Source organism: Schistocerca nitens, chromosome 7 (genome assembly GCF_023898315.1).
Source record: "Schistocerca nitens isolate TAMUIC-IGC-003100 chromosome 7, iqSchNite1.1, whole genome shotgun sequence".
In the NCBI taxonomy this organism is placed as follows: domain Eukaryota; kingdom Metazoa; phylum Arthropoda; class Insecta; order Orthoptera; family Acrididae; genus Schistocerca; species Schistocerca nitens.
The window spans coordinates 230,591,608-230,619,041 of record NC_064620.1 but is presented as its reverse complement, the minus strand read 5'-3'; the positions used below and the strand labels follow the sequence as shown (position 1 = coordinate 230,619,041).

Here is a 27,434-nt window from a genome sequence, read left to right as displayed (position 1 = left end):
GCCGGGTGGACGTACCGCCGAATTGCTCAACACGTGGGGCGTGAGGTCTCCACAGTACATCGATGTTGTCGCCAGTGGTCGGCGGAAGGTGCACGTGCCCGTCGACCTGGGACCGGACCGCAGCGACGCACGGATGCACGCCAAGACCGTAGGATCCTACGCAGTGCCGTAGGGGACCGCACCGCCACTTCCCAGCAAATTAGGGACACTGTTGCTCCTGGGGTATCGGCGAGGACCATTCGCAACCGTCTCCATGAAGCTGGGCTACGGTCCCGCACACCGTTAGGCCGTCTTCCGCTCACGCCCCAACATCGTGCAGCCCGCCTCCAGTGGTGTCGCGACAGGCGTGAATGGAGGGACGAATGGAGACGTGTCGTCTTCAGCGATGAGAGTCGCTTCTGCCTTGGTGCCAATGATGGTCGTATGCCTGTTTGGCGCCGTGCAGGTGAGCGCCACAATCAGGACTGCATACGACCGAGGCACACAGGGCCAACACCCGGCATCATGGTGTGGGGAGCGATCTCCTACACTGGCCGTACACCACCGGTGATCGTCGAGGGGACACTGAATAGTGCACGGTACATCCAAACCGTCATCGAACCCATCGTTCTACCATTCCTAGACCGGCAAGGGAACTTGCTGTTCCAACAGGACAATGCACGTCCGCATGTATCCCGTGCCACCCAACGTGCTCTAGAAGGTGTAAGTCAACTACCCTGGCCAGCAAGATCTCCGGATCTGTCCCCCATTGAGCATGTTTGGGACTGGATGAAGCGTCGTCTCACGCGGTCTGCACGTCCAGCACGAACGCTGGTCCAACTGAGGCGCCAGGTGGAAATGGCATGGCAAGCCGTTCCACAGGACTACATCCAGCATCTCTACGATCGTCTCCATGGGAGAATAGCAGCCTGCATTGCTGCGAAAGGTGGATATACACTGTACTAGTGCCGACATTGTGCATGCTCTGTTGCCTGTGTCTATGTGCCTGTGGTTCTGTCAGTGTGATCATGTGATGTATCTGACCCCAGGAATGTGTCAATAAAGTTTCCCCTTCCTGGGACAATGAATTCACGGTGTTCTTATTTCAATTTCCAGGAGTGTATGTTGCGAATAGAGTTACTAGAAAAGAAGTAATTTAATCATCATGCATGATGTGGCAGTTTTTCATGCATTCTATTGTTTATGACGTCATATGCCCAGAACTCTGAAAGGTAGGTGTTTTTTTTTCTTTTTACCCCACAACGATTGTTATAACATGTGTGGATTCCTCATTCAGCACTTGTTTTTGAGAGTTTGTCCTTAGGCTTCCGTGGAATGGCTGGTGTCTATCTTTGGGTGACTGCCAGTTCACGTCTCGGCGACGGCGTTCCGCGGTTAAAACAACCCTGTGGACATTCATGCTTCCCTTTCCTTGTATAGATGCGGTATCCCCTGTTAGTCCTACTTGGTACGTCTCACACACTGCAGCAGTATTCTAGAATGGGTCACATGAGTGATTTATAAACCATCTCCTTTGTAGACTGATTGCATTTCTCTAGCCTTCTATCAATAAACTGAAGTCTGCCACCTCTTTTTCCTACGACTTAGCCTATGTGATCGTCAGAGATGTGAATTGTGTGAAATACATGTCTTTTAAATGGATAATAGTTAAAATATAGACATTTTGTATTTTTTGTAAAATGCAAAATGCTTCTCTTGGATTTTTTAATTTCATACTTCACAGATTTCATTATTTAATGAGCCATTTGTTTCAATAAAAGTAGTTCTGCAACGGACACAGATGGCACAGTAAGCGTCAAACCTGTCAAGTGAATACGACCATGACCCAAATTATTAGAAAAGGCTGTAAGACTTGAACACATGTTCTATGTTTATGATTATTGTTTGTTTAATGTACAGCGTATCGACATCATCCGATAACGTCAAAGGAATTGAATGAAGGAGGGAGCTAGGTCTCATACATTACATTTGATAGCTACTAGAGATGTATATAAGGCCAGATGTCAAAGTGACTCGTTCAGAAAAGTTTAAAATGCAGCCATGTCAAAAAGTTAAGCACTCTGGAATCTCTGTTCATGGCCTCTTAAAGTTTATGAATTCTATTTAGAATCAACTGCAAAATCTCCTACTTATCGATGTCCAACACGACGGAATTCATACTATAATTCTTTTCAAGATCTACACACGGTATACATACGCCACATGAAACTATAAGGCAACTCGTGCAGCAGCTTTTAAAGAAACTGAAATACAATTTCTTAATGAATGCATTAACTTTTCGAAACCTACCGGATACCTACTGTGGACGTCTTCCGCCAGAGCTAATGAGAATGCAAAGAATGATAAGCAGTTTGCAAATGGGTAAACCTACGTACTGTGGTGTGCTGATAAAAGTTCTTAAAGAAAGTCTTAACGGACGTTGCAAATAAATTATAGTATATACAGACATCTGTATCTCATCCTTTTTCAAACTGAAATGGGTACCGAAGGCTAGCAGAGAATACATTAAAGAACAGTTGATTTCAGAAGTGCAGAAGATGATACAAGAAGAAGACGGGAAGAACTTGCAACATTCTGAAAATAAAAAAAAAGAGATATGTTTTTTGGGGACTGATTCTTCTGTAGCCAGTGATAGTGACAGCATTACAACAGATCTGGAAACACACAATATTTAAAAGATAATGACAATAGCCTAGTTTCCCTGAAGAGATAAGCAACAGTAAAAATTTTTTTTTCCTTAAATATAATACTTGTTTACCAAGTTCTGCTGCTGTTGAATGACTATTTTCCTTTGGTGGATAACAATGACGCCACATAAGCGGAACATGAAAGATGAAATATCTTAACAGTTATTGGCGTTAAAATCAGTGAAATAAACAGCATGCAGATTGTTCACTAATTGGAGGTATTTTATTTGAATAAAGGTATTTTGAAAAACCTGTTTTGTATTTTGTATTTAAATACATTTATTTAAAACCAGCCTGTATTTGCATTTGAAACAGATAAAATAACCAAGTATTTTGAATTTAAATACCTTTAATAAAGTATTTTGCCTATCTCTGGCGATCGTTCTATTTCATATCCCTACAAATGGCTACACCCAGATACCGGTATTTGTAAAGTTGACCGATTCCAACTATGACTTTTTGGTATTGTAGTCATAGGATACTACGTTTTTTCGTTTTATGAATTATTCATTTTTACATCTCTGAACATTTTAAGCCAGTTGACAATCTTTGCACCACTTTGAGACGTTATCAAGATAGAATTGGATATTGGTGCAGCTTTTTCAGGCAGTGCAACGTTACACACAACTTCATTATCTGCGAAAAGTCTGAGTTATTATTAGTGTTGTCTTCCACGTAATATACCCACTTCCCTGTGCCACGTCTCAAGTTATTTCTGCCCCTGTCTATGACACTTGATCCACGGTAACGTGCTGCATTCTGCCTACTATTAAATCCTTAATCCTGTCACAAATTCCGTTTGATATCCCACGTGATCGTACATCCGTTAGTAGTGCTATTCGAAAGCCGAGAAATAACTTGTCCAACTGATTGCGTTGATCTTTGGCCCTACAGTATGTCTTGTGAGAAAAGCTCGAGTTGGGTTTCACATACTGATGTTTTCGGAATTAATCCTGGCTGGCTTGGAGAATATATTTCTGTTCAAATAACTCATTATGTTTGAGCTCAAAAGAGAGATATCAGTGTTATTGGACACTGTTTTGTGGAACACTTCTGATACCCTTCTACACTCATGTTCAAGGTAAACAGAACACCTCGAAAGGCAAGAGATAAGACGTTCATATTCACAAAGCATATATATCAGTATGTTCTGCAGAAATGATTAGCGTTTGAACCATGTCGGCCTGCGGGTTCAAGGTCAACATCGATATCGCGGCGCAACACCACCTACCGGTAAAATGTGCATGCGGCTCTCGTTGTCGCCATAAACCGTAGGTAACGGATCAGTGTGACTTGGGCAGTACCATCCAATCAGTGAGTTTGAAAGAGGACGCACTATTGGCATGAGAGAATGCAATGCATCCGTCCGGCAAATTGCAGCTCATGTGGGACGAAGTGTTTCGGTGGTGTAACGGGTTTGGGCAGAATGGTTGACGGTAGGCCGTAAAACACGACGAGATGGGTCAGGTCGCACCATCCAGACCTCCCCCCGCCCTCTCCTCCCCCCCCCCCCACCCCGCAAGGAGATCGACACCTCATCCGAATGGCAAATCAGGATAGATCTGCGTCCTCCTCGACTCTGGCGCGCAGTGGAACAGTGGAACACATCGTACACTATCAGGGGTGACAGTTCGTCGCCGTTTATTACGGCGTGGGTTACGTGCGCGTCTTCCACTTCTCCGCCTACCTTTGGCGAATGTGCAGAAACATGCTAGACGGCAATAGTGTATGGAACGACGTCAATGGCGACAGGAATGGCGTCAGGTAGTGTTATCGGACGAATCTAGATTCTGCTTGTTTGAAAATGATGGCCGCACTTCGTTCGGGGTGGACCGGCATCACAGTGACTGCATCCGCACTAACTCGAGGAATTATAGTGTGGGTACTATTGGGTACGATCAAAACTCACAGTTGGTGCGTGTCCAGGGCACTGTGATCAATGTGACGTATGTGAATGACATCCTGCGACCCGCAGCCATGCTCTTTTTGCACAACACCCCACCCCCATTTTTCAGGAAGACAATGCATGACCACATATTACTGCACGAATACGTGTCTTCTTGGTGTCACAGGATGCCCTGGTCCGCCAGACCTCCATACTTGTCGCCAATCGAAAATGTGTGGTCTGTGACCCAATGCCAACCACCAGAGGCGAATTTTGGAACCACGTGAATGCAACATGGATGGCTGTACCACACGACACCATTCGCGCCATATACTCGTCGATGGCATCACTCACGGAACAAGTTATCAGGGTGCACGGCGGACCCTGTACCTACTAGGCAACAGGACACATGCTGAGCTGAGGTGACTGAAATTCTAATCATTTCTGCAGAACATACTAATGTACATGTCCTGAGAATATGAACGTCCTATCTCTAGTCGTTCAAGGTGTTCTGTTTTTTTTCTGAAAATGAGTGTATTAATAGTAGACAGTTGTGTCCGACCTTCTCACCACAACCAGGCAAAGTTTTTTTGTTCGAGGGATCTGCGGAGTACGAGTATTAAGGTTAAAAGAGGGACTAAGTCAGTCGAAAATCCTGTACAGAATCTGACAGGGATTCCGTCGGTCCTGGAGCTTTGTTCAGGTTTAACGACCTATGATGTCTTTCAGTACCGTTGCCAGTAATAGCTATACACCACTCCTTTTTGCAGTGTTGTTTGAATTAAACTGGGGCAGTACTCTCGTACGTTCTGCCTGGAAGTGGTATCTGTAGAAGGAAAGCAGCATTTTTGCTTTTGCTTTGTTTCCCTCAGCTTCAGTTCCTGTGCCATCCATGAGCTTCTGGACTTAAACTTTGGTGCCACTGACGATATTTACGTATGACTAGCATTTTTTTCCAGAGGTCTTACGATAAGATTCTGCTACGGCAGTCCTTGAACGCTTCACGTAGTGACACAGCACTTCAAAACCTGTCGGTGAGGGAGATGTATGTGGTTAGTACCTGGTCCTCTGGACCTATTTCTGACTTGTCAGTTACATCCAGATTGTCATTTAATGAATTTAATGACAGCTACTCTACTTCTTTGAGAGCAGGCAGTATCTGTGGGAGAGGACAGTACTTGTGGTACGTGGCTGTGGTACGTGGCTTTGGGTATTTCGCACTGCGCAACTGCTCGTGTAGCAACTTCCAGTCGCTTGACAGAACGATATTTAGATGTTTGTGAACATCAACCGACTAATTCTGTGGCGAAGAACAGTATTCTCAGTGAAGCTGGATTCCGATTGCTGCAATTTAATTTTGTACGTAATCATCTAGTGCCTTAACCACATTGATTTTTTTATTACTGTGTCTTAACACTACTAGGATTGAAATACAATGCCCAAGAAATCGGTTTGTTTTATAATGAGAAAAAACCTGGGTTAAATTTATTGATTCGTGAAGCTATTCAGGAGTTTGGGTCTGCAACTTTTGACGATGTGACACTCATAAACAGACTAGCGTAACAACCTCCTAAATAGCTGATTTTTACAAGCGCAAACAATATATATTTCTGTTGAAGGGGGCAACTATCTGAAACACAATACGACTGTTGTAACAGGTGCAAAAAACACAATTAATGTCGTAGTTGACAAATTCGTCTGCATTGTGACAGCAAACTATCGAACGCTTCCTAAGAGCAAACTAGTCAACAGCGTTAAAAGGTGGACATATTGTGCTAACCATGTAACTAGCTACTGCAGTTATGGGGAAATATACAACTATTGCTCACAACCATCAACTTAACCACGAGATACGTTATGCACGAAAATAAAACGGATTCCTAAATTTATCAACAATATATCTAAAATAACAAAGGTGTACACAGAAATGAAGGAGAACGAATGCCTGAACGAGAATTCTACTACAAAAATTTGCAGAGAGCACGAATGTAATTTGCAAGTGACGATATAGTATGAATGCAAACGTTTGAAAATACACAAGTCATCACGACACACAGAAGTTTTGATATATTCAATGAAAGATAATGGGGAAAGGACAAGAAAATAAAGGAGTTTCGAACTTCGAAACGTTTTGTACCATCTGTCACTGGAGTTGGATGTGCATTTCCGTGGCGCCTTCGCTGTTGTTAAACGAAACTTTAACGAAAGGCGCTACTCTTGTTTGGATCTATTCTATTTCCTCTGTCAATCGCCGGCCGTTGTGGCCGAGCGGTTGTAGTCGCTTCAGTCCGGAACCGGGCTGCTGCTACGGTCGCAGGTTCGAATCCTGCCTCGGGCATGGATGTATGTCATGTCCTTAGGTTTGTTGGGTTTAAGTAGTTCTAAGTCTAAGGGACTAATGATCTCAGTTGTTAAGCCCCATAGTGTTCAGAGCCATTTGAACCTCTGTCAATCCTACCTGGTAAGGGTATCGGTCTGATTATCAATATTAAAGTATCGATCCTACGAGAATTCTGTAGGGTACCCCATTCGTGTATGAACTATACTGAGGAGTCTTCCGAAGAATCTCAGTCTGTCATCCGCTTCTCTTGCTATTAAACTATTGTCGTTGCTCCATTTTAAATAGTTCCGTACGCATACTCCCCATAAAAGTTAGTCCGATCGCACACGGAGCGACTAGAAAGGGACGCAGTCTAAATCGGCAAATGGTTTCCGACTGGCTGGCAAAGCAATGCAATTCTAAAATGAAAAACTGCAGTTGCCGTGTGCGAAAGTTAAGGATAGCAGGGAGTATTGTTTATCGCACCCGAGCATCTTTTGGTTACATTCGACAGTGACTTGGCCTAGTTATTGCTTGCGCCGTAGCACACCGTTACATATTATGGTGTGCTTCGATGTTGTGAATCCAGTGTTTGCAGTGACATTGCTGAATGCGTACCTATCACTGCAAAATACTGCAACAACATCACGCGGAAAACGATTAAAGTGGAACTTTCAAGAAATGTTCAGCAGACGATCAAGTTTCAAGTTCCGAAGCATGCCCTATAAAACTATGGCGAAATATAATTATTTATTACGGAATAAGCTCATTTTATATCGTTATTTTACGCTGTTAAGGAATGACACAGTGTAAAACTGTCTATATTCTGTGGGGAAAATCCTATGTACTAGCTCTGGATGTTTTCTGGTCGTTACAACTTAAAATACACGACGCCAGTGCCCATTAGTACAGTCTTAGGAGGAAGGCGGAAGGATGGAAGTAATCTCTGGGCATCATTATCTCCACTGTTTCAAGCAGAGGAAGTTTCTTACCAACTGTGCTAAACAGTGTGCTAATAACTCGAAACGTAAGTCGCGCAAACAAATAATTAGTGATGGCTCTGAGCACTATGGGACTCAACTTCTGAGGTCACCAGTCCCCTAGAACTTAGAACTAGTTAAACCTAACTAACCTAAGGACATCACAAACATCCATGCCCGAGGCAGGATTCGAACCTGCGACCGTAGCGGTCTTGCGGTTCCAGACTGCAAATAATTAGTGATGAACAAGTGGCAAGAAAGTGTGTTCTTCATGTTTAAATGTCTCACCAAGTACACACAGTGAGATCAGCAAAAATTATGTTAATTCTGCCTGATGTGCGCTGTACCAACTCAGTAACAGTTCAATAGTAGATGAGACACAGGATTCGACTAATGTCAGTATTGCTGATGATGTAAAGCAACAATAAATACGAAGCAAAAATGACTACTGTAATTAGTGATTCTACAATTTGATGATCTCTAATACATATAAGTGTGAGAGATTTTTGCCAAATAAAATCATTTTTTTATAAGAACGGTTCCTCTTCGGAATGTGTGATTAATATCCTGTCTGCACTGCAACCCTCACGCCGTGAAACAATATTTGTGAATGAATCGCTAGAAATACCAGAGAGAACGAATAAAGTTCACAAATAGGTAGAATGTCGATATAAGGTATGTCCTTTTACATTCATGACTATCTTCAAGAAAAGAGAATTGTATGAACGAAGTTAGTGTGAGCAGTGATCATTGAGGGCTGATTTCTTCCGAGAGTAAATGAAGCCCACTGCGATACGCGTCGCTAGGACAACGCAGCTACTTTGTGCTAGATTTTATCTGCACTTCAGTTCCGTGGTCAACAAGCCATAATTCTGTTTGAATTTCACACAGGCGGCGCCTGCAAGTCTTCCGCTGACCATGTCATCCTCCAAATTGTGGATGGCCGAGCATTTTAAAGTGGAAAATGCCGCGCAAGTAGAAATTGCATTTGCGCCTTCGTGATGAATATTAGGAAATAAAAGTCACATCAGACATTAAAGAACGAAAAATCCTGTGGCCATCTACTGAGCAAAATCCCAACTTTTGGATTGTCCGTATATCATCTAACAGTCTTCAACCGAATGGATAATGTCCAGCTCCAGTTAAAAATATCTACTCTACTTCACGCACCAAAGAGTGATTGGCGGAATACACATACACGCACAGGTGTATGAGAAACAGCTGAGAGCTAATGGAAAGATAATATTTTCTGACAGATTACTTTTCACTATACTCGTGATTCAAAATCCACAAATATAACACATGTTATGTTTTAAAACGCTGCTGGAATCGCATAACATTTTTATTAAATTTTTATGCTCCAGAGTACAATCAATAGCCTACAAACACTTCCGACGATTAAATTACAAGTAGAATATTGGTAATAAAACAGCTGCAAAAACTTCTCTCTTCTTTGTTAGATTCTGAGCTTTCACTTAGGTAATAACATACTAAATTAGGAATGGTAAGTGACTTGTTCTCTTTTGAATGTGTCCACGTTAAGCGAAAACCCATTCAAATCCCACAGCGAAATGACGGGACTACAAAATTTTGCAGAGTTCTATCATGTCGCATGCGACGCATTTATTTGCATGTTTATAAAGCATTTCAAGTCAGTCTTTGTCCAAGTAGCTGGAATGGCTGTTTCTCATCATTTCTGAGTCGGGCTAGCCGTGCGGTCTCAGGCTCCTTGCCACGGTTCGCGCGGCTCCCTCCGTCGGAGGTTCGAGTTATCCCTTGGACATGGGCGTGTATGTTGTTCTTAGCGTAAGTTAGATTAAGTAGTGTGTAAGCCTAGGGACCGATGATCTCAGCAGTTTGGTCCCATAGAACTTATTCCTTTTTCGGGCTTGGTGGTCTAGTGCTAAAGCACGAGCCTGGAAACTGAAAGGTCGCGGCTTCGAACCCTGGTCGCAACACAGAATATTGAAGTTTGCCTTTAACCTAGCCTTTACCTCTCAATGCTTTGAAGATTCGGCAGTAACGACACGTATTTCGGATTACACGTTCGACTGTAGCTTTCGTATTACCTCTTATTTTTACTGGGGTGTGTTACGAATATGCACATTGTGGTATTGGAGTGCAACTGAGACTTACACCAGGTCGCAGAACCATATGAAATTATTGCATCATTTCTAAGAAAAATCCCGTCACTATCGAATTCAGTGTTCATTCCGGGATGTTTCCGTTAGAAGCTGACAGTATATTGAGTTTACAATCGCTGTTGACACTAAAAGTAAATAAACAATATTGACCGATGTTATCGTCAACCGTTAAAATTCGTTATCACGAAGCAGCGGTCGATTGCAAATTCAGCCTGACATTTACGGAAAAGTTATTTTACGCAACGTCTCATAACCAGACGTCAGTAATATATATATATATATATATATATATATATATATATATATATATATATATATATATATATATATATATATATACGAAGCATGGCCCAGAACATAATTAGTAAGGTGAGAAATAAATGAAGAAATCTGTACTGAAACTGATTTTCTGTTGCCTTTCTCCGACCCTTGAACGTTGTGTAAGCTGTGGAACAAAATATTGTTGATTCCAGTGAAGAGTGTGGAGACAATTGCAAATGAGTAGTAGAAAACGAATGTCTTAATGCAATTAATTCCTTATGATGAGAAGTAGTAAGGAGATCCCCAATTATGCATTCCTATTTGAAATTGCTTGATAATAGGGCTGCATCCAGATTAAATTAAGTAACAAGATCAGCATCACAGAAAATTAAACCTTTGCAATTTAAATGAAGAAGGCTATCATTTAAAGAAGTAATTAAGGAATAGACGATGAAGAAAGTAAAAAAAAGGGTAATATCAAATGGAACGAGGCAATTACTATATTAAAGAGAAGCCAGGAACTGCGAGCAAAGATCATAATAGAATATGCTAATTCAGAGAAAAGTAACTAATACGAAATATTCAGGAGAGAATATGAGAAGAGAAAATGAAAATTTGCTACGAGAAACCATTGAAAACAACAAAAGTATGAACGCAACAAAAGAGAAACCACACTTCATTAGTTCAGACAACAGATGGTAGTTATCAGAGAACAAAGAGAATGTTGTACAAGCGGTCCAAGATTTCTGTTAATGTATCAGAAACACAAACAGATGATAATGACATTCCGGAAGTAATACCAAACGAGGTGTGCAAACCCATTCGGTGTACGAAGAAAGAGAGGACCCTGGGAGATTGATAGTAGTAATAAAATTATAGGAAAATTTATTCATAAAAAGCTTGCAAAATAATTTACGTAAAGTAAGGGAATAGTTTAAAACAAGAACAACGGTGTAATTTTTGTACATTACAAAACGGTAGACTGACAGACATGATACAAAAACAAACTAGAGGCCCATAAGCATTCTCCCCTATCACACAAGATATTCACCAACCGCTGAGAGGTGGAAACATTATTGTTCAGCCAGAGGAGCAGGCTGGCCGGCTACAGAAGTGGGCACAGTGGTGAATGGAATTACAGCAACGAGAAGTGACAATGAATTCACACTTCACCTGCGGGTCACAGAATTTGAGAAAGCTTTTAACTCGGTTTCAGCGAAGTAGCAGGAAGACATTGATATTGATTCAACCTGTGTTAATACGCGGAAGCAAATATACTTCAATGCTACAGCTTTCATAAGGGTAATGGGAAAATCGGAGAAACCATTCTCTACTGACGACGAGGAAGTTTCCAGATCCTTAAACCGGGAAGATGACGGACGAATGTGTGTTGGTGCAATATATGTGAACCATTTTTAATTTTGCTGGCGAATGGTTCAAATGGCTCTAAGTACTATGGGACTTAACATCTGAGGTCATCAGTCTCCCAGACTTAGAACTAAGTAAACCTAACTAACCTAAGGACATCACACACATCCATTCCCGAGGTAGGATTCGAACCTGCGACCGTAGCAACCGCGTGGTTCCGGACTGAAACGCCTAGAACCGCTCGGTCATCACGGCCGGCTTTGCTGGTGACATTACATTGTTTGCCTCTAGCAGCAGAGACCACGAGTACGAGATGAAAAAGGTTAGGAAGCGTGCAGAGGCACACAGGCAGTCGTTTGCCCTTCGCTCAGTGCGGGAATACAAGAGGAAAGACAATTTGTAATAATGGAACAATGTACCCTCCTCTATGCACTGTACTGTTTGTTGCTCTCGAAATATTTCTGTATTTGGTGTATTATTTATCACGCGAAACAATTATTTACTAGCAACTTCACACATTATTGTACGTAGTAAATGTACTTTCAAAAATAGACAGAAGTACAGGGTGATTAAAAAAGAAAGAACAGATTTCATTTGTTTACCACCGACAAACTGTGAAAGATGGGAACACATTACGCATATCATTGGTAGAGGGAGGTTCAGATTTTTATGTTCGCACAGCTACTGTACCATAATCTCAACATGAGCACCATGCATTGCTCTAGAAGCATTGAAATAGTAGTCCATTTCATTCCACACACGAATCAACAGGTTCCTGTTGAATCGCCAGTTTCAACAATCCAGTTTCTCAGCTCTTGAATAGTAGCAACCATAAATGGAACAACGTTACGTTTTAAGTATCCCTACTGAAAAAAATCGCAAGTTGTGTAGTCTGGTGACCTGGAAGACCAAAAGCAATGAGCAAGATCTTGTTGTCCATCTCTTCAAATCCATCGTTGTGGGACGGTGTTGTTGAGATAACGCCACACTTTATGGTGAAAGCGAGGCAGGCGGCCGAAGTGTCCGAGCAGTTCTAGGCGCTACAGTCTGGAACCGCGCGACCGCTACGGTCGTAGGTTCGAATCCTGCCTCGGGTGTGGATGTGTGTGATGTCCTTAGGTTAGTTAGGTTTAAGTAGTTCTAAGTTCTAGGGGACTGATAACCTCAGATGTTAAGTCCCATTGTGCTCAGAGCCATTTGAACCATTTTTGAGAGCGAGGCGGGGCGCCGTCATGCATAAAAATGAAATCACTGGAATCTTCTTGCAGTAGAGGAAACAACAAATTTTCCGTCATGTCCAGGTATGACATTCCTGTCACAGTTTCCCCCGCATAAAAGAAAGGTCCATAAAATTTGTGAACAGAAACGGCACAAAACACATTCAGTTTCGGTGAATCCCATTCATGTTCGACGAAGACGTCAGGATTTTGTGACCACCGAATTGCTACATTAAGGCGGTTTAAGTTACCCGACTGATGAAACGTCGATTCGTCCAAAAAGATGAGTCGTTCGGAAAAAGTGAAGGAGAAGTGAAATGGAAATTTCGTAGCTTTGTTACGCTCGCCGGGACGCAATTGCTGCAGTAACCTGCAACTCGAAAGACTTCAAACGCAGGCGTTGTTTCAGAACACGCCACACAGTTGTTTGAGGAAGTTGAAGTTCCTGGTCTGCCCGCTTGAGGACTTCCGCGGGCTCCGTGTGAACGCATCTCGGGTTCGCTCGACATTCTCATCAGATGTGCACGGCAGACCAGTGTTCTTCCCCTTGAATATGCAAACAACTTCCAAGAATTTTGTATGGCAGTCATAAATCTGCTTGTGCAGAGGTTCCTTCTTGCTGAATCGACGGCGAAATACACGTTGTACTTGAACAATGGATTGACTTCGCGCAGATTGAAATCACAAAATGATTTCTCTTGTGGTGTAGTCACCACGTTGCTATTAACAAAAAAACATCGCAGTGTGTCAAAACTTTGGACCTTCCTCTATCCAGTGACATGGGCTGTGCGTTTCTGTCTTCTATAGTTTGTAACAAACAACTGAAATGTGTTCTTTCTTTTTGAATGACCCAGTATAAAATACAGATGTCTTGCCTTATGCAGTTATGCTTTACTCGGGGTTTGGTTTATCGTATGAATGAACATCTCAGTCTAAACCGGCTATTGCTGCGGCTTCTTTTGATACAGGAGCAAAGAGAGCCACAGGAGGTTTTTTTTCTTCTACGGATTAAAATGCTTTAGTCTTCGAACAATGAAGTCACGGTTGGTTCTGAACCCATCCTTCCATATCAGTGGCGATGCTTCTTCTCTCATGATATCTGCTTGGATTGCAATTTCAAACCCCTTCCAACCGTTGTGGCTATTAAACGCGGCACGGTTGTGTGTTGTGTGTGCCCTGAGTTCAAACGTAATGAGGTATCTCGGATGAGATCACCTGCCCCATACCAACCAGCATGAATTCAGAAAACATCGGCCACGCGGGGGTCAACCCGTGCTCTCTGACGTGCCGTGAAGAGCTGGCTCTGGGGGAGGGGGGCGAACCGTGCCACCGCCCAAGACGGCAGATTTATTAGGGCGACAAAATCATAAATTTTAATATGGCTCCAAAAGGACAAATTAAACAATACAATGAAAGTTCTGTACAAATGAAAAAGTTTGAGAATAATTGGAAACAAAAGTCATTAATAGGCTCTAGTGTCTTACTGGAAAGTGTCTACTGTATTGTGATACAGATGACAAATGAAATACTGGAGTCGGTCATTTCGGGCGCATCTTTCAAAATTACAAAAGTTTGCTAGTAACAGCTTTGCCAGATCAGTTTCTATCATGCTTCTACACAGTACTTGAAAAGTACTTCCGTCAGCTTGAAATCCTCTGTTTGTTGTTGTTGTCTTCAGTCCTGAGACTGGTTTGATGCAGCTCTCCATGCTACTCTATCCTGTGCAAGCTTCTTCATCTCCCAGTACCTACTGCAACCTACATCCTTCGGAATCTGCTTAGTGTATTCATCTCTTGGTCTCCCTCTACGATTTTTACCCTCCACGCTGCCCTCCAATGCTAAATTTGTGATCCCTTGATGCCTCAAAACATGTCCTACCAACCGATCCCTTCTTCTAGTCAAGTTGTGCCACAAACTTCTCTTCTCCCCAATCCTATTCAAAACCTCCTCATTACTTATGTGATCTACCCATCTAATCTTCAGCATTCTTCTGTAGCACCACATTTCAAAAGCTTCTATTCTCTTCTTGTCCAAACTATTTATCGTCCATGTTTCACTTCCATACATGGCTACACTCCATACAAATACTTTCAGAAACGACTTCCTGACACTTAAATCTATACTCGATGTTAACAAATTTCTCTTCTTCAGAAACGCTTTCCTTGCCATTGCCAGTCTACATTTTATATCCTCTCTACTTTGACCATCATCAGTTATTTTGCTCCCCAAGTAGCAAAACTCCTTTACTACGTTAAGTGTCTCATTTCCTAATCTAATTCCCTCAGCATCACCCGACTTAATTCGACTACATTCCATTATCCTCGTTTTGCTTTTGTTGATGTTCATCTTATATCCTCCTTTCAAGACACTGTCCATTCCGTTCAACTGCTCTTCCAAGTCCTTTGCTGTCTCTGACAGAATTACAATGTCATCGGCGAACCTCAACGTTTTTATTTCTTCTCCATGGATTTTAATACCTACTCCGAACTTTTCTTTTGTTTCCTTTACTGCTTGCTCAATATACAGATTGAATAACATCGGGGATAGGCTACAACCCTGTCTCACTCCCTTCCCAACCACTGCTTCCCTTTCATGCCACTCGACTCTTATAACTGCCATTTGGTTTCTGTGCAAATTGTAAACAGCGTTTCCCTCCCTGTATTTTACCCCTGCCATCTTTAGAATTTGAAAGGGAGTATTCCAGTCAACATTGTCGAAAGCTTTCTCTAAGTCTACAAATGCTAAAAACGTAGGTTTGCCTTTCCTTAATCTATTTTCTATGATAAGTCGTAGGGTCAGTATTGCCTCACGTGTTCCAACATTTCTACGGAATCCAAACTGATCTTCCCCGAGGTCGGCTTCTACCAGTTTTTCCATTCGTCTGTAAAGAATTCGCGTTAGTATTTTGCAGCTGTGACTTATTAAACTGATAGTTCGGTAATTTTCACATCTGTCAACACCTACTTTCTTTGGGATTGTAATTATTATATTCTTCTTGAATACTGAGGGTATTTCGCCTGTTTCATATATCTTGCACACCAGATGGTAGAGTTTTGTCAGGACTGGCTCTCCCAAGGCCGTCAGTAGTTCTAATGGAATGTTGTCTACTCCCGGGGCCTACAGAAATGAAAAACTTCGTAATAAAGAAACATAGATAAATGTCGGCATGTGATGGCCTAACAGTACCTTAAATATCTATAGCAGTGTCGCGGAGGAAAATACTGTGTATTAAATAAATAAAATAAGGTAAAATATGCACTACGCGATTAATACGATTTAATTCATCGTCTTCTTGCCACTTCCCTCTAAATTGATTTTTTCTGCTTCGTCTGTAACTTCTTTTACGTTTTTCCTCATTCCCTTTCCTTTCTCGGTGTTGAAGACGTAATCAATATACTGTATATTAAAATCATATGGAAGAAAACCTATCAAACCTTATTTTGGAGCTGAAGCAACTAAACTGCACTGTACGAACTGACTACCCAATATCGTCGATTTTCACAATGTGTTCGCATTTCAACAACTTTATTTGGGATTTCATTGTTACTTTACGCTGCGAAAAATTAAATTGCTTTCAAAATTGCCTGCTTTGAGCCATTCACCCTGAGGTGCGGCGTTATCTTAACATCGCCGTCCAACAGCGATGGATTGGAAGAGGTGGACAACAAGATTTTGTTCATTGCTTTTGACCTCCCAGGTCACCAGACCTCACAGCTTGCGTTTATTTCTGTGGGGGTATATTAAAGGAGTCATTGTTCCATTTATGGCAGCTACTCTTCAAGAGCTGAGAAATCGAATTGTTGAAACTGTCGATACAGTAAACAGGGACCTGTTGATTCGTGCATGGAATGAAATGGACTACCGTTCCGGTGCTTCTCGAGTAACGCATGGTGCTCATGTTGAGAGTATGGTATAGTAACTGTGGGAGCATAAAAATCTCTCCAGTGACATGCATAATGTGTTTCTGTCTTTCACAGTTGGTCTGAAGTGAACAAATGAAATCTGTTCTTTCTTTTTGAATCACCCCGTACTTCTAAATGTCAATTTGTGATAGTTATATTATTACGCACAATAATTTGTAAAGTTACTAATAAATACTTGTTCCGCGTCAAAAATACTGTAGCAATTACCGAAATACTTCGAAAGCCACTGTACATTGCATAGCGGGGGGGGGGGGGGGTAACATAGTGCCATTATTATAATTTTTGTTTCCTCTTGTATTACCGCACTGAGCGAGGGACAAATGACTACCTGTGTGCCTCAGTACACTTCCTAACCTCTTATATGAAGTCTTGACTGGTTGTCAGCCGAGTAGCGTCGTCCTCTCGTAGCAACTTTTCGATGGAATGCGTCTCCATCATCTTCAGGCGAAGTCCTAACCTCTGTCATCTTTTACTCGTGCTCTGTGCGGCTAGAGGCAAAACAATACAATGTCGCCAGCAAAATTAAAAGTGGTTCACATCTGTTCCATTAACACGTATTCGTTTTTCGTCTTCCCAGTGTAAGGATCCGGAAACTTTCTTTTCGACAGTGGCAACCAGTACAGGTCTTGCATCTCACGCTCCACTCTGCTCTGGGATCGAGAAAACGTGAGCATATTTTAGTTATGCACTCTGTGTCCAACGTAACTTTATTTTCGTTAACGTAACTAATTTTCGAGTTGTACTTAAAACGTATTATATGTTTCACTGACTGGGGCCATATGCCTGGCTCTGGTCGTAAAGACACAGATACGTCAAAAATATTTATTAGTAAGTGCAATGTGTGAAAATAATACGTTTGGATGAACGACACTGTGAGAAAGATTGGCTATGTCTGAGACTTCAAGGAGGGGCAGGGGGAGACGGCCCTTGAAATTTTCGCACAGGCAGCAAAATCCATGTAGCCGTCCCTGTTCAGGTGGCATCTTGAGTCGAGATTCAGGCCGTTGGCTGCAGTAACCCCTGAGTTCCGGAAAGTATTTGACTCGAGACTACACAAACTTTTATTAATGAAAGTGCGATCGTATGGCGTACCGTGACTGAACTGCGAATTTCTTGGTAGCGATATCGCAGCATGGAGAAGTAAGTTGAGGCATGCCCCGAGGAGTCTGTTGAGACCTTTACTGCTCGGGTTGCATGTAAATGACTTGCCACACGATGTTCATAGTAACCACGGACTTCAACAGGTTGTGTAGTTACCTATAACGAAGTATTGCCTGAAAAGAGCTCCATACATACTCAGTCAGTTCCTGATAAGATTTCAAAGAGTACCAGCTTGCTTCAGCTGTTCAGAAATGTAAAATCGTGCACTTCACAAAACGTTTAAACGTGGTATCGCACAGCTGCAATATCAATGAATCACGAATGAAGCCTGTGGTATCAATTGATAGAAATATCTGAGTGCAAAGATTTGTAGTAGGGGTGGGAAAAACCAGCTGCTTACAAGCGATACTGGTATTTTAGTTCTGAATAACCTATAGCCGGCCTCTGTGGCCGAGCGGTTCTAGGCGCTTCAATCCAGAACCGAGCTGCTGCTACGGTCACACGTTCGAATCCTGCCTCGGGCATGGATGTGTCTGATGTTTTTAGGTTAGTTAGGTTTAAGTAGTTCTAAATCTAGGGGACTGATGAACTCAGATGTTGAGTCTGTTGAGTCCCATAGTGCTTGGAGCTATTTGAATTTGAATAACCGATTGTTTTTCGGTAGTTGTTTGGTCTCGATTATAACAGGTGCTTTTTTTTTACTAATAACGAGGTAAGAAAACGGAAATAACAATAAGCCACAGAAGAAGTGCTAACGTTTTCAGTTTTTAAATAAACCTTATTTAAAGTTTTTAAATAAACTTTTGTTAAAAAAAACAAAAGGGTAACTTTTATTCATAAAATTTCCATTGTTTGGAAATATTGCGTTATTATAGCAAATGGGGAAAGCGATCAGTGCTATTTTAATGACAATGTCGACCGAAACGAGCAACAAAAGCATGATGTAAGAACTGGCACAGAGTTGAAACTTCCTGGCAGATTAAAACTGTGTGCCGGACCGAAACTCGAACTCGGGACCTTTGCCTTTCGCGGGCAAGTGCTCTATCAACTAAGCTACCCAAGCACGACTCACGCCCAGTCCTCACAGCTATACTTCTGCCAGTACCTCGTCTCCTACTTTCCAAACTTTCTACGAACCTTGCAGAACTGTGAGGAGGGGGCGTGAGTCGTGCTTGGGTTGCTCAGATGGTAGAGCACTTGCCCGCAAAAGGCAAAGGCCCCGAGTTCGAGTCTCGGTACGGCACACAGTTTTAATCTGCCAGGGAGTTTCATATCAGCGCACACTCCGCTGCAGAGTGAAAATCTCATTCTTGGTACAGAGTTGGTACCTGTTATCATGTGGCGCAGCCTATTAGATGGTACGCGTGTATATGCAGTGTGCAAGACCTTACCATCTGGTCTATATGGTGGTTTCTCACTGTCATCGTCGGACATCACTTGTATTACATTGCGCCATCCCTAGTCTGGAAGTTTTTTGCGAAGTGCTGATCCAAGGAACTACAGTGTTCCATTTGCTTTAAAAGATTAAAAACCAGAGCAGCCACAACAAAATTTTCGACATCATTTGAGGAGAAAATTTAAAACTTAACAATTCATTCATAGTATACAATAAAAATATAAAGTAGCTCATCTGCCATCCCAGGCAATTTACAACACTTAAAACACTTGATAATGGCACTTAGAAGCCGAAATCATGATTATGTAAGTGGGGAAAAAAAACCCTAACAGTCCAATGGCGGTACTGATTTTAAGAAATACATAATATGCCTTTATCTGCTTGTAGCCCATGAAAACAGACAAATTAACACGAAAAATAGAATCCTTCAACCTCAGTTTTCAGCCTTTAGCATTACTATTCATAACGTTCAAATAGTGGTATTATCAATCTTGATTACAACATGATTTTTGAGCATGGTTTTAAAAAACTGGAATCAAAAGGAGAATACCAGTGATTTTTTTGTAGCACCCAATCTCTTATCACTTTTAGAGAAAAGCAGCGAACGGTGGATGGAATAAGTTTTATTTTATTTGTGTATTTCATTTAATATTTTGATTCTACATATCTTGAAACTCAAAGGGGTCAAAATATTTCAATCTTCGTTCGCGTTCATTACAGGAAATGATAGGAATAAAAAACCAAAAAACGTTTATTTCAGAAACTGGTTATCTTGAGCGTTTTTAACAGCCAGGTTAAACTGGCGTTGAAAAAAACCGATATAATCGAACACTGGCTGTTTCAGCGATAACCAGCATCCCTAATTTGTAGGGATGTGAAATGGAACGATCATATAAGCCCTGTCGTAGGAGAAGCAGATGCGTGGTAGACTTCACTTCATTTGCAAGATACTGAGGAGAAGTGATCATTCTGCAAAGATGATTTGCTTACAAAACAGTCGTGAGACATATCCTAGAATATTGCTCAGGTGTGTGAAACTCACATCAAATAAGACTATCAGGGGATACTGAACGTGTGCATAGAACGCCAGCACGAATGGTCACAGGGGTGTTTGACTCGTGAGAGAGTGTCAGGAAGGCGGTGACAAACCTGAATTGGCAGTAGTTTAATCTTGGAGACGTCAACTACGAGAACGAATCAGATATAAACCGTAATGTTTGATTTACGCGTCTTTATCTAATCGGACACCGGCGCGATCTCTGCTCGTAGCTACTTTTGTTTCTAGAGATTGTTCTCTAGCTAGAATGTTGTACCGTTTCTGTAGTCAGAATAATAATATCAGGGGAAGAGGTATTGTCATCTGTTGCGCGACGCATTATAATCAAGTTTCTCACAAGAGAGGGCATAAAACGGTCCGAAATTTTGAAAAGTCTTGCGATACAGTTGGGAGACATCGCCCTGAGCAAGACTCAAGTGCACGCGTGGCACAAACAGTTTTTACGAAGGCGAGAAACAATTGAGAATGCAGCTCACTGACGTCGCCCAAGGACCAGTATGCCTAAGGAGAATATTCGCATTGTTAGCAAGATTACTAAAGACTATCGCCGAACAGGTGCTGGAATTGCTACAGATTTTCGCTTAAACTATAGTAGTATTCAGGCTATTATTACTGACAGCCGTGGATTTCTGAAATTGTCTGCAAAGTGGGTGCCTCGTCTTCTGACCGCAGAGCACAAATTTCATCGTTTGGAGGTGTGCAAACGGCTACTGATTCTCTAACAAACTACAGAGGAACAATTTTTGCACCGGATTGTGACCTGCGAGAAAACATAGGTGTACCATTACGCCCTGGAATCGAAAAAACGCGCCATGGAATGGCGCAAAGAGGATGAATCTGCGCCAATCAAAGCCAAAAATCTGTCCTCGGGGGAGGTTTTGCAACAGTCTTTTTTTTATTTTAAAGGAGTTTTCCGCGTCGATTTTCTCCACGAACGTCGTACTGAGAACGCTGCATACTACTCCCAACTTTTGGACCAAACAAATTGTGCATATCATCAGAAATGGCGCGCATTTCCAACCCGAGGAGTGATCGTGCTTCATAATAATGCTCGATCCCATACAGCTGCGTGAACTCAACAAACAATTCAGGAATTGCTTTGGACAGCGCTAGAATACTCTCTCTACAGTCTGGACTTATTGTCCTGCGATTTTCGTTTGTTTGGGCCACTAAAAGAAGCAGTCGGAGGATACAAATTTGATGATGATGGCGCTATCGAAGTGCTCGTGTGCAACTGGCTGCTGTCACAGCCACGTTCATCTTACGTAAACGGGATCAAGAAAGTGCCTATCGGCTATGAAAAATACGTTCCCCGTTCAGGAGGATATTTACAGAAAAATAAGTTCATGTGTATGGGTTTTTCTGAGGCTTAAGGGGGGGGGGGGGGGGGGTAGAACGTCAAACGGGCCGACTTGGGGCAGGAGAGGCACCACAGGACATTTTAATTTCCACTGCCTATAATTTTAAAAATAAATTCATAAAACTTTAACAGCATGACCAGGAAGGATTCAGGATTCACAATCATAGCAGTGGAAGCTCAAAAACGTAACAAAACACATTTTTTTTACATGTGAAATTTCATCATTTTTTCACTTACTACTGGCTGCATTTGTCGCTATAGGTACACTTTTCATCCTAAGTAAGAGAGATTCTTCGACGACTTTTGCACAGCATACAAACCATAGTTACAGGTGTATGAAACTCTAGAAGTTATTTAATTTATGAAAAATCAATGAACTGTTACATTTTAAACTTCATGTTTAGAAAAAACTCAAGTTTTATAGTTAATTATCTCAAATTTTTCCAAAGTTTTTTAATAGATTTGGAAAATTCAAGAGTTTTATACACTTTGTAACATTATGTGATTGCCTTATCATTTTAAATCATTAATTAATCGAGCAGTCGCTCGGCAACAGCTACAGTTAGCAAATAATGTTGCGAAAATGTAAAAGGTGAACGACCTGTGACGTAACTTTATTGTCGAAGCGCCGTCAGAGATGCAGTGAGATATTGACTTTGAAAACCGCGGCGCGGAAAACGGACAGAAGAAGAACACTTTTACACTTTTTTTTTTTTTTTTTTAGGTACGAGGTATTCTCGATGAACAGTTACTCATTCTTCTCTTGTCTCCTGTAACTTGTGTCGGACGCGCATGTCTTGCCGCCGTATTATTATTGTTAAAAATAATATTGTTCTAGTGTAAAGTAAATGTGTAATACTAAAAGTGCCTAGCAGTAGATTTATTGTGCGACGTGTATGTGAAAACGTCAAAGGAATTGTTTTCATTACGAGAAGTGCCAGTCAAAACGGCATCCATGTTAAATCCTTCATTGCAGTGTAAGTTCGTCTATTAATTGCCATAAATTCAGAGTTAAATGGAACTGGTGTATGGACTATTTATTTAATATAGAATCTATGTCTCACTCCTTCATGAAATTATTTAATTTTCTTTATGTTTCTGCCAATAGAGAGTTCACAGTCACGAATTCGTTCGTCGAAATCGGACGGAAGTTGTATGCGGCGAAATATTTTCTCCGCGCCATATTCTACGGTCCCTTAGGAAATTCATGTTGAGCTATCCAAAATAATTATATTTTGAATAGGCATTTACTCTCCTCTGCAATGCAACTTCCGACTGATCAGACGATCCAACAAGAAACAGCCGCACACGGTCGGCGTTCGCAAATATGTTTCCACCGCTGATTATAGCTATATGTTACAGCACAAAAGTAGCATATTGTTATAATTAGCGACTACGAACGGGGACATTTATAACTGTATGTTTATGTATACACATTACGTAAACATATCGTTATAACTTGTAACTACTGTTTGTATGCTATGAAAAATTCATCGAAGAATCTCTCTTACTTAAGAAGAAAAGTGTACCTATAGCAACAAATGCAGCCAGTAATAAGTGAAAACATGATGAAATTTCACATGTAAAAAAAAAGGTATTTTGTTACGTTTTTGAGCTTCCACTGCGATAAGTGTGAGTCCTCAATCCGTCCTGCTCATGGTGACAAAGTTTTATGGATTTATTTGTAAAAGTGTAGACAGTAGAAATTAAAATGTCCTGTGGTGACTCTCCTGCTCCAAGTCGGCCCGTTTGACGTCCTACCCCCCTTAAATAAACTCTAAAAAAAATCCATTTTATATTTGCTTCACCCTAGCATGCGAAAACCTCGTTAGAAAGTTTCAACAAGCAATATTAAGTGAGGAATCCAGGAATGTACACAGACCCTAGGAAACACTATTTAGAGCGCGCGCAGACGCTTTTAAGCAGTCATCCTCCCGCACTCCGTACGTAAACGGAGAGGGGAGGAACCTCACTCGGCACGTGCTGTATCAAGACGGGAAGCACCATCTGGTGAGCGCTCACCTTTGGCGCCGGGCACGGCGTAACTGAGGTCGCGGAACTCGAGGTTGAGGCGCAGTGGGCACAGCTCGACGCCGGCTTCTGCGTCGCCGTCGGTTGCCATGGCGACAGGAGCGCGTGTGCCGCGGACGCACCGACGCACTGGCAGCAGCGGCAGGCAAACTGAACGTCGGCGGCTCCAGCGGACGACTGGCCGCTGCCGCAGCAGCAGCCGCTGCGCCGTTGCTGTGGTGGGAGGACAGATAACGCGGCGCGGGCGGCCGCCGTGCGCGTCTCACAAGGGGACCGCACCTTCTTGTCATCACCGATTTCGTCCAGATTTATGGTATACGTGGGGCTTGGCCAGTAATGAAAGTGACGGAAATAGGAGCTCCAGGTGACCAAACATGTAGAAAGAACCACACTGAAGAGCCAAAGAAACTGGTAGACTTGCGTAATATCGTGTAGATCCCCCGCGAGCACGCAGAAGTGCCGCAACACGACGTGGCACGGACTCGACTAATGTCTGAGGGAACTGACATTATGAATCCTGCAGGGCTGTCCATAATTCCGTAAGAATAAGAGGGGGTGGTGGTCTCTTCTGAACAGCGCGTTGCAAGGCATCCCAGATATGCTCAAAAATGTTCACGTCTGGGGAGTCTGGTGGCCAGTGGAAGTGCTTAAACTCAGAAGAGTGTTCCTGGAGCCACTCTACAGAATTCTGGACGTGTGGGGTGTCGCATTGTCCTGCTGGAATTGCCAAAGACCGTCGAATGCACAATGGACATGAATGGATGCAGGTAATAAGACAGGATGCTTATGTACGTGTCAAAGGAGACCCGCACCTTCTTGTCATCACCGATTTCGTCCAGATTTATGATATATGTGGGGCTTGGCCGGTAATGAAAGTGACGGAAGTAGGAGCTCCAGGTCACCAAGCCTTTAGATAGAATCACATTGAAGAGCCAAAGAAACTGGTAGACTTGCGTAGCATCGTGTAGGTCCCCCCGTGAGCACGCAGAAGTGCCGCAACGTGGCACGGACTCGACTAATGTCTGAGGGAACTGACTTCATGAATCATGCAGGGCAGTCCATAATTCCGTAAGAATAAGACGGGGTGGAGATCTGAACAGCGCGTTACAAGGCATCCCAGATATGCTCAATAATGTTCACGTCTGGGGGAGTCTGGTGGCCAGCGGAAGTGTTTAAACTGAGAAGAGTGTTCCTGGAGCCACTCTGTAGAATTCTGGACGTGTGGGGTGTCGCATTGTCCTGCTGGGATTGTCCAAGACCGTCGAATGCACAACGGACACGAATAGATGCAGATGATAAGACAGGATGCTTATGTACATGTCACCTGTCGGAGTCGTATCTAGACGTATCAGGGGTCCCACGTCACTCCAACTGCACACACCCCACACCATTACAGAGTCTTCACCAGCTTCAACAGTCCGCTGCTGAAATGCAGGGTCCATGGATCCATGACCTCCTCCCCATACCCGTACATGTCCATCTGCTCAATAAAATTTGAAACGAGACTTGTCCGACCAGGCAACATTTTTCCATTCATCAATATCGGTGTTGAGGGGCCAAGGCGAGGCGTACCGGTAATGCTTTGCGTCGTGCAGTCAGCAAGGATACACGAGTGGGCTTTCGGCTCCAAACGACCATATCGATGATGTTTAGTTGAATGGTTCGCACGCTGACACTTGTTCATGGCCCAGCATTAAAATCTGCAGCTATTTGCGGAAGGCTTGCACTTCTTTCACGGTGAATGATTCTCTTCAGTCGTCGTTGGCCCCTTTCTTGCAGGATCTTTTTCCGGCCGCAGCGATGTCGAAGATTTGATGTTTTACTTGATTCCTGATGTTCACGTACACTCGTGAAATGGTCGTACGGGAAAATCCCCACTTCGTCGCTACCTCGGAGATACTGTGCCCCATCGCTCGTGCGCCGCCTATAACACCACGTGCAAACTCATTTAAATCTTGATAACCTGCCATTGTAGCAGCAGTAACCGATCTAACAACTGCGTCAGACAGTTGCTGACATAGATAAGCGTTGCCGACCGCAGCGCCATATTCTACCTGTTTACGTATCTCTGTATTTGAATACGCATGCCTATACCAGTTTCTTTGGCGCTTCAGTGCAGTTTTCTGGCACGGGTCGGGCAAGGAAGAAGCCATGTAACTGAGGTGACAAATGTCATGGGATAGCGATATGCACTTTTACAAATGGCGGTAGTATCGCGTACACTAGATGCAAAATGGCAGGGAACTGGCGGAGTTCTCAGTTGACTCATGTGAAAAGGTTTCCAGCGTGATTGTGCCTGCACGACGGGAATTAACAGACTTTGAATGCTGATTGGTAGTTGGAGCTAGACACATGGGACATTCCATTTTGGAAAGCGTTAGGAAACTCAATATTCTGAGATCCAAAATGGCAAGAGGGTGCCAAGAATACCAAACTTCAGGCACTACCTCTCACTGTGGACAGCGCAGTGGCCGACGACCTTCACTTAACGACCGAGAGCAGCTGCATCTGAATAGGGTTCTCAGTGCTAACAAACAACGCTGCGCCAAATAATCACAGAAATCAGTGTAGGACGACGAACATATCCATTACGACAGTGCATCAAAATTTGGCACCAGTGGGCTATGGCAAACGACTGTGAGTGCCTTAGCATCTCTCCTGCCCTCGTGACCGTATTGGTTGGACTCTAGATGACCTGAATACCAAGGCCTGGTCAGATGAGACCCTATTTCAGATGGTAAGAGGTGATGGTATGGTTCGAGTATGCAGCGTACTCCATAGAACTATGGACCCAAATTGTCAACCACTGTGCAAATTGGTGGTGGCTGCATAATGGTGTGGGCTATGTTTACATGGAATAGACTGGGTTCTTTGGTCTGACTGTACCGATCATTGACTGGAAATGGTTATGTTCAGCTACTTGGTGACCGTTTGCAGCCATTGATGGACTCCGTGTTCCCAAACAAAGATGGAATTTTAAGGATGACAATGCGCCATGTCACAGAGCCACAATTGTTCGTGATTGGTTAGAACAACATTCTGCACAATTTGTGCGAATGATTTGGCCACCCAGCCTGCCCAACATGAGTCCCATCGAACATTTGTGGGACATGCTCGAGACGTGAGTTCGTGCACAAAATCCTACACCAACCCTTTAGCAAAAGAAATGGCTCTGAGCACTATGGGTCTTAACATCTGAGGTCACCAGTCCCCTATAACTTAGAACTACTTAAACCTAACTAACCTAAGGACATCACACACATCCATGCCCGAGGCAGGATTTGAACCTGCGACCATAGCGGTCGCGCTGCTCCAGACTCAAGCACCTAGAACCGCTCGGCCACTCCGGCCGGCTCAACCTTTTAGCAATTATGAATTTAGCAATTATGAACACGACTCAGTATTTCTGCAGCTTCTTGAGTCCATCCCACGATTTTTGTCACATCAGTAGCGGTTGGCAAAGGGAACGGTATTCCGTGGGACATGGGGTCGAGACCCTATATGGGCACTCTTTTCTTCTTTTTGAATTTACGTTACTTATATTGCAAATTAAGAAAATAATGATCAATGTATTGTATTCATTAATATTTTCATAAAGGGCAAGAAAAGGAAAGGCAAAGGAAAATGTCGAACTGCATATACATTTCCAAGGTTTCTGCAAATAACATTCCAAGAAAATGGAAATGAAATGAAGTCCCATGCTT

General features: G+C 42.7%; 1 protein-coding gene across 1 annotated transcript in view; it reads right to left on the bottom strand.

Moving 5' to 3' along the window:
• Positions 1-23,897, bottom strand: part of LOC126195094 (ATP-binding cassette sub-family G member 4) — a 357,400-nt gene extending 333,503 nt beyond the window's left edge. Inside the window, exon 1 of the mRNA XM_049933557.1 lies at positions 23,722-23,897. Coding sequence (XP_049789514.1) covers positions 23,722-23,821 — 100 coding nt within the window. The 5' untranslated portion in view covers positions 23,822-23,897. The remainder of the gene's footprint in view (positions 1-23,721) is intronic.
• Positions 23,898-27,434: the final 3,537 nt, after the last annotated feature.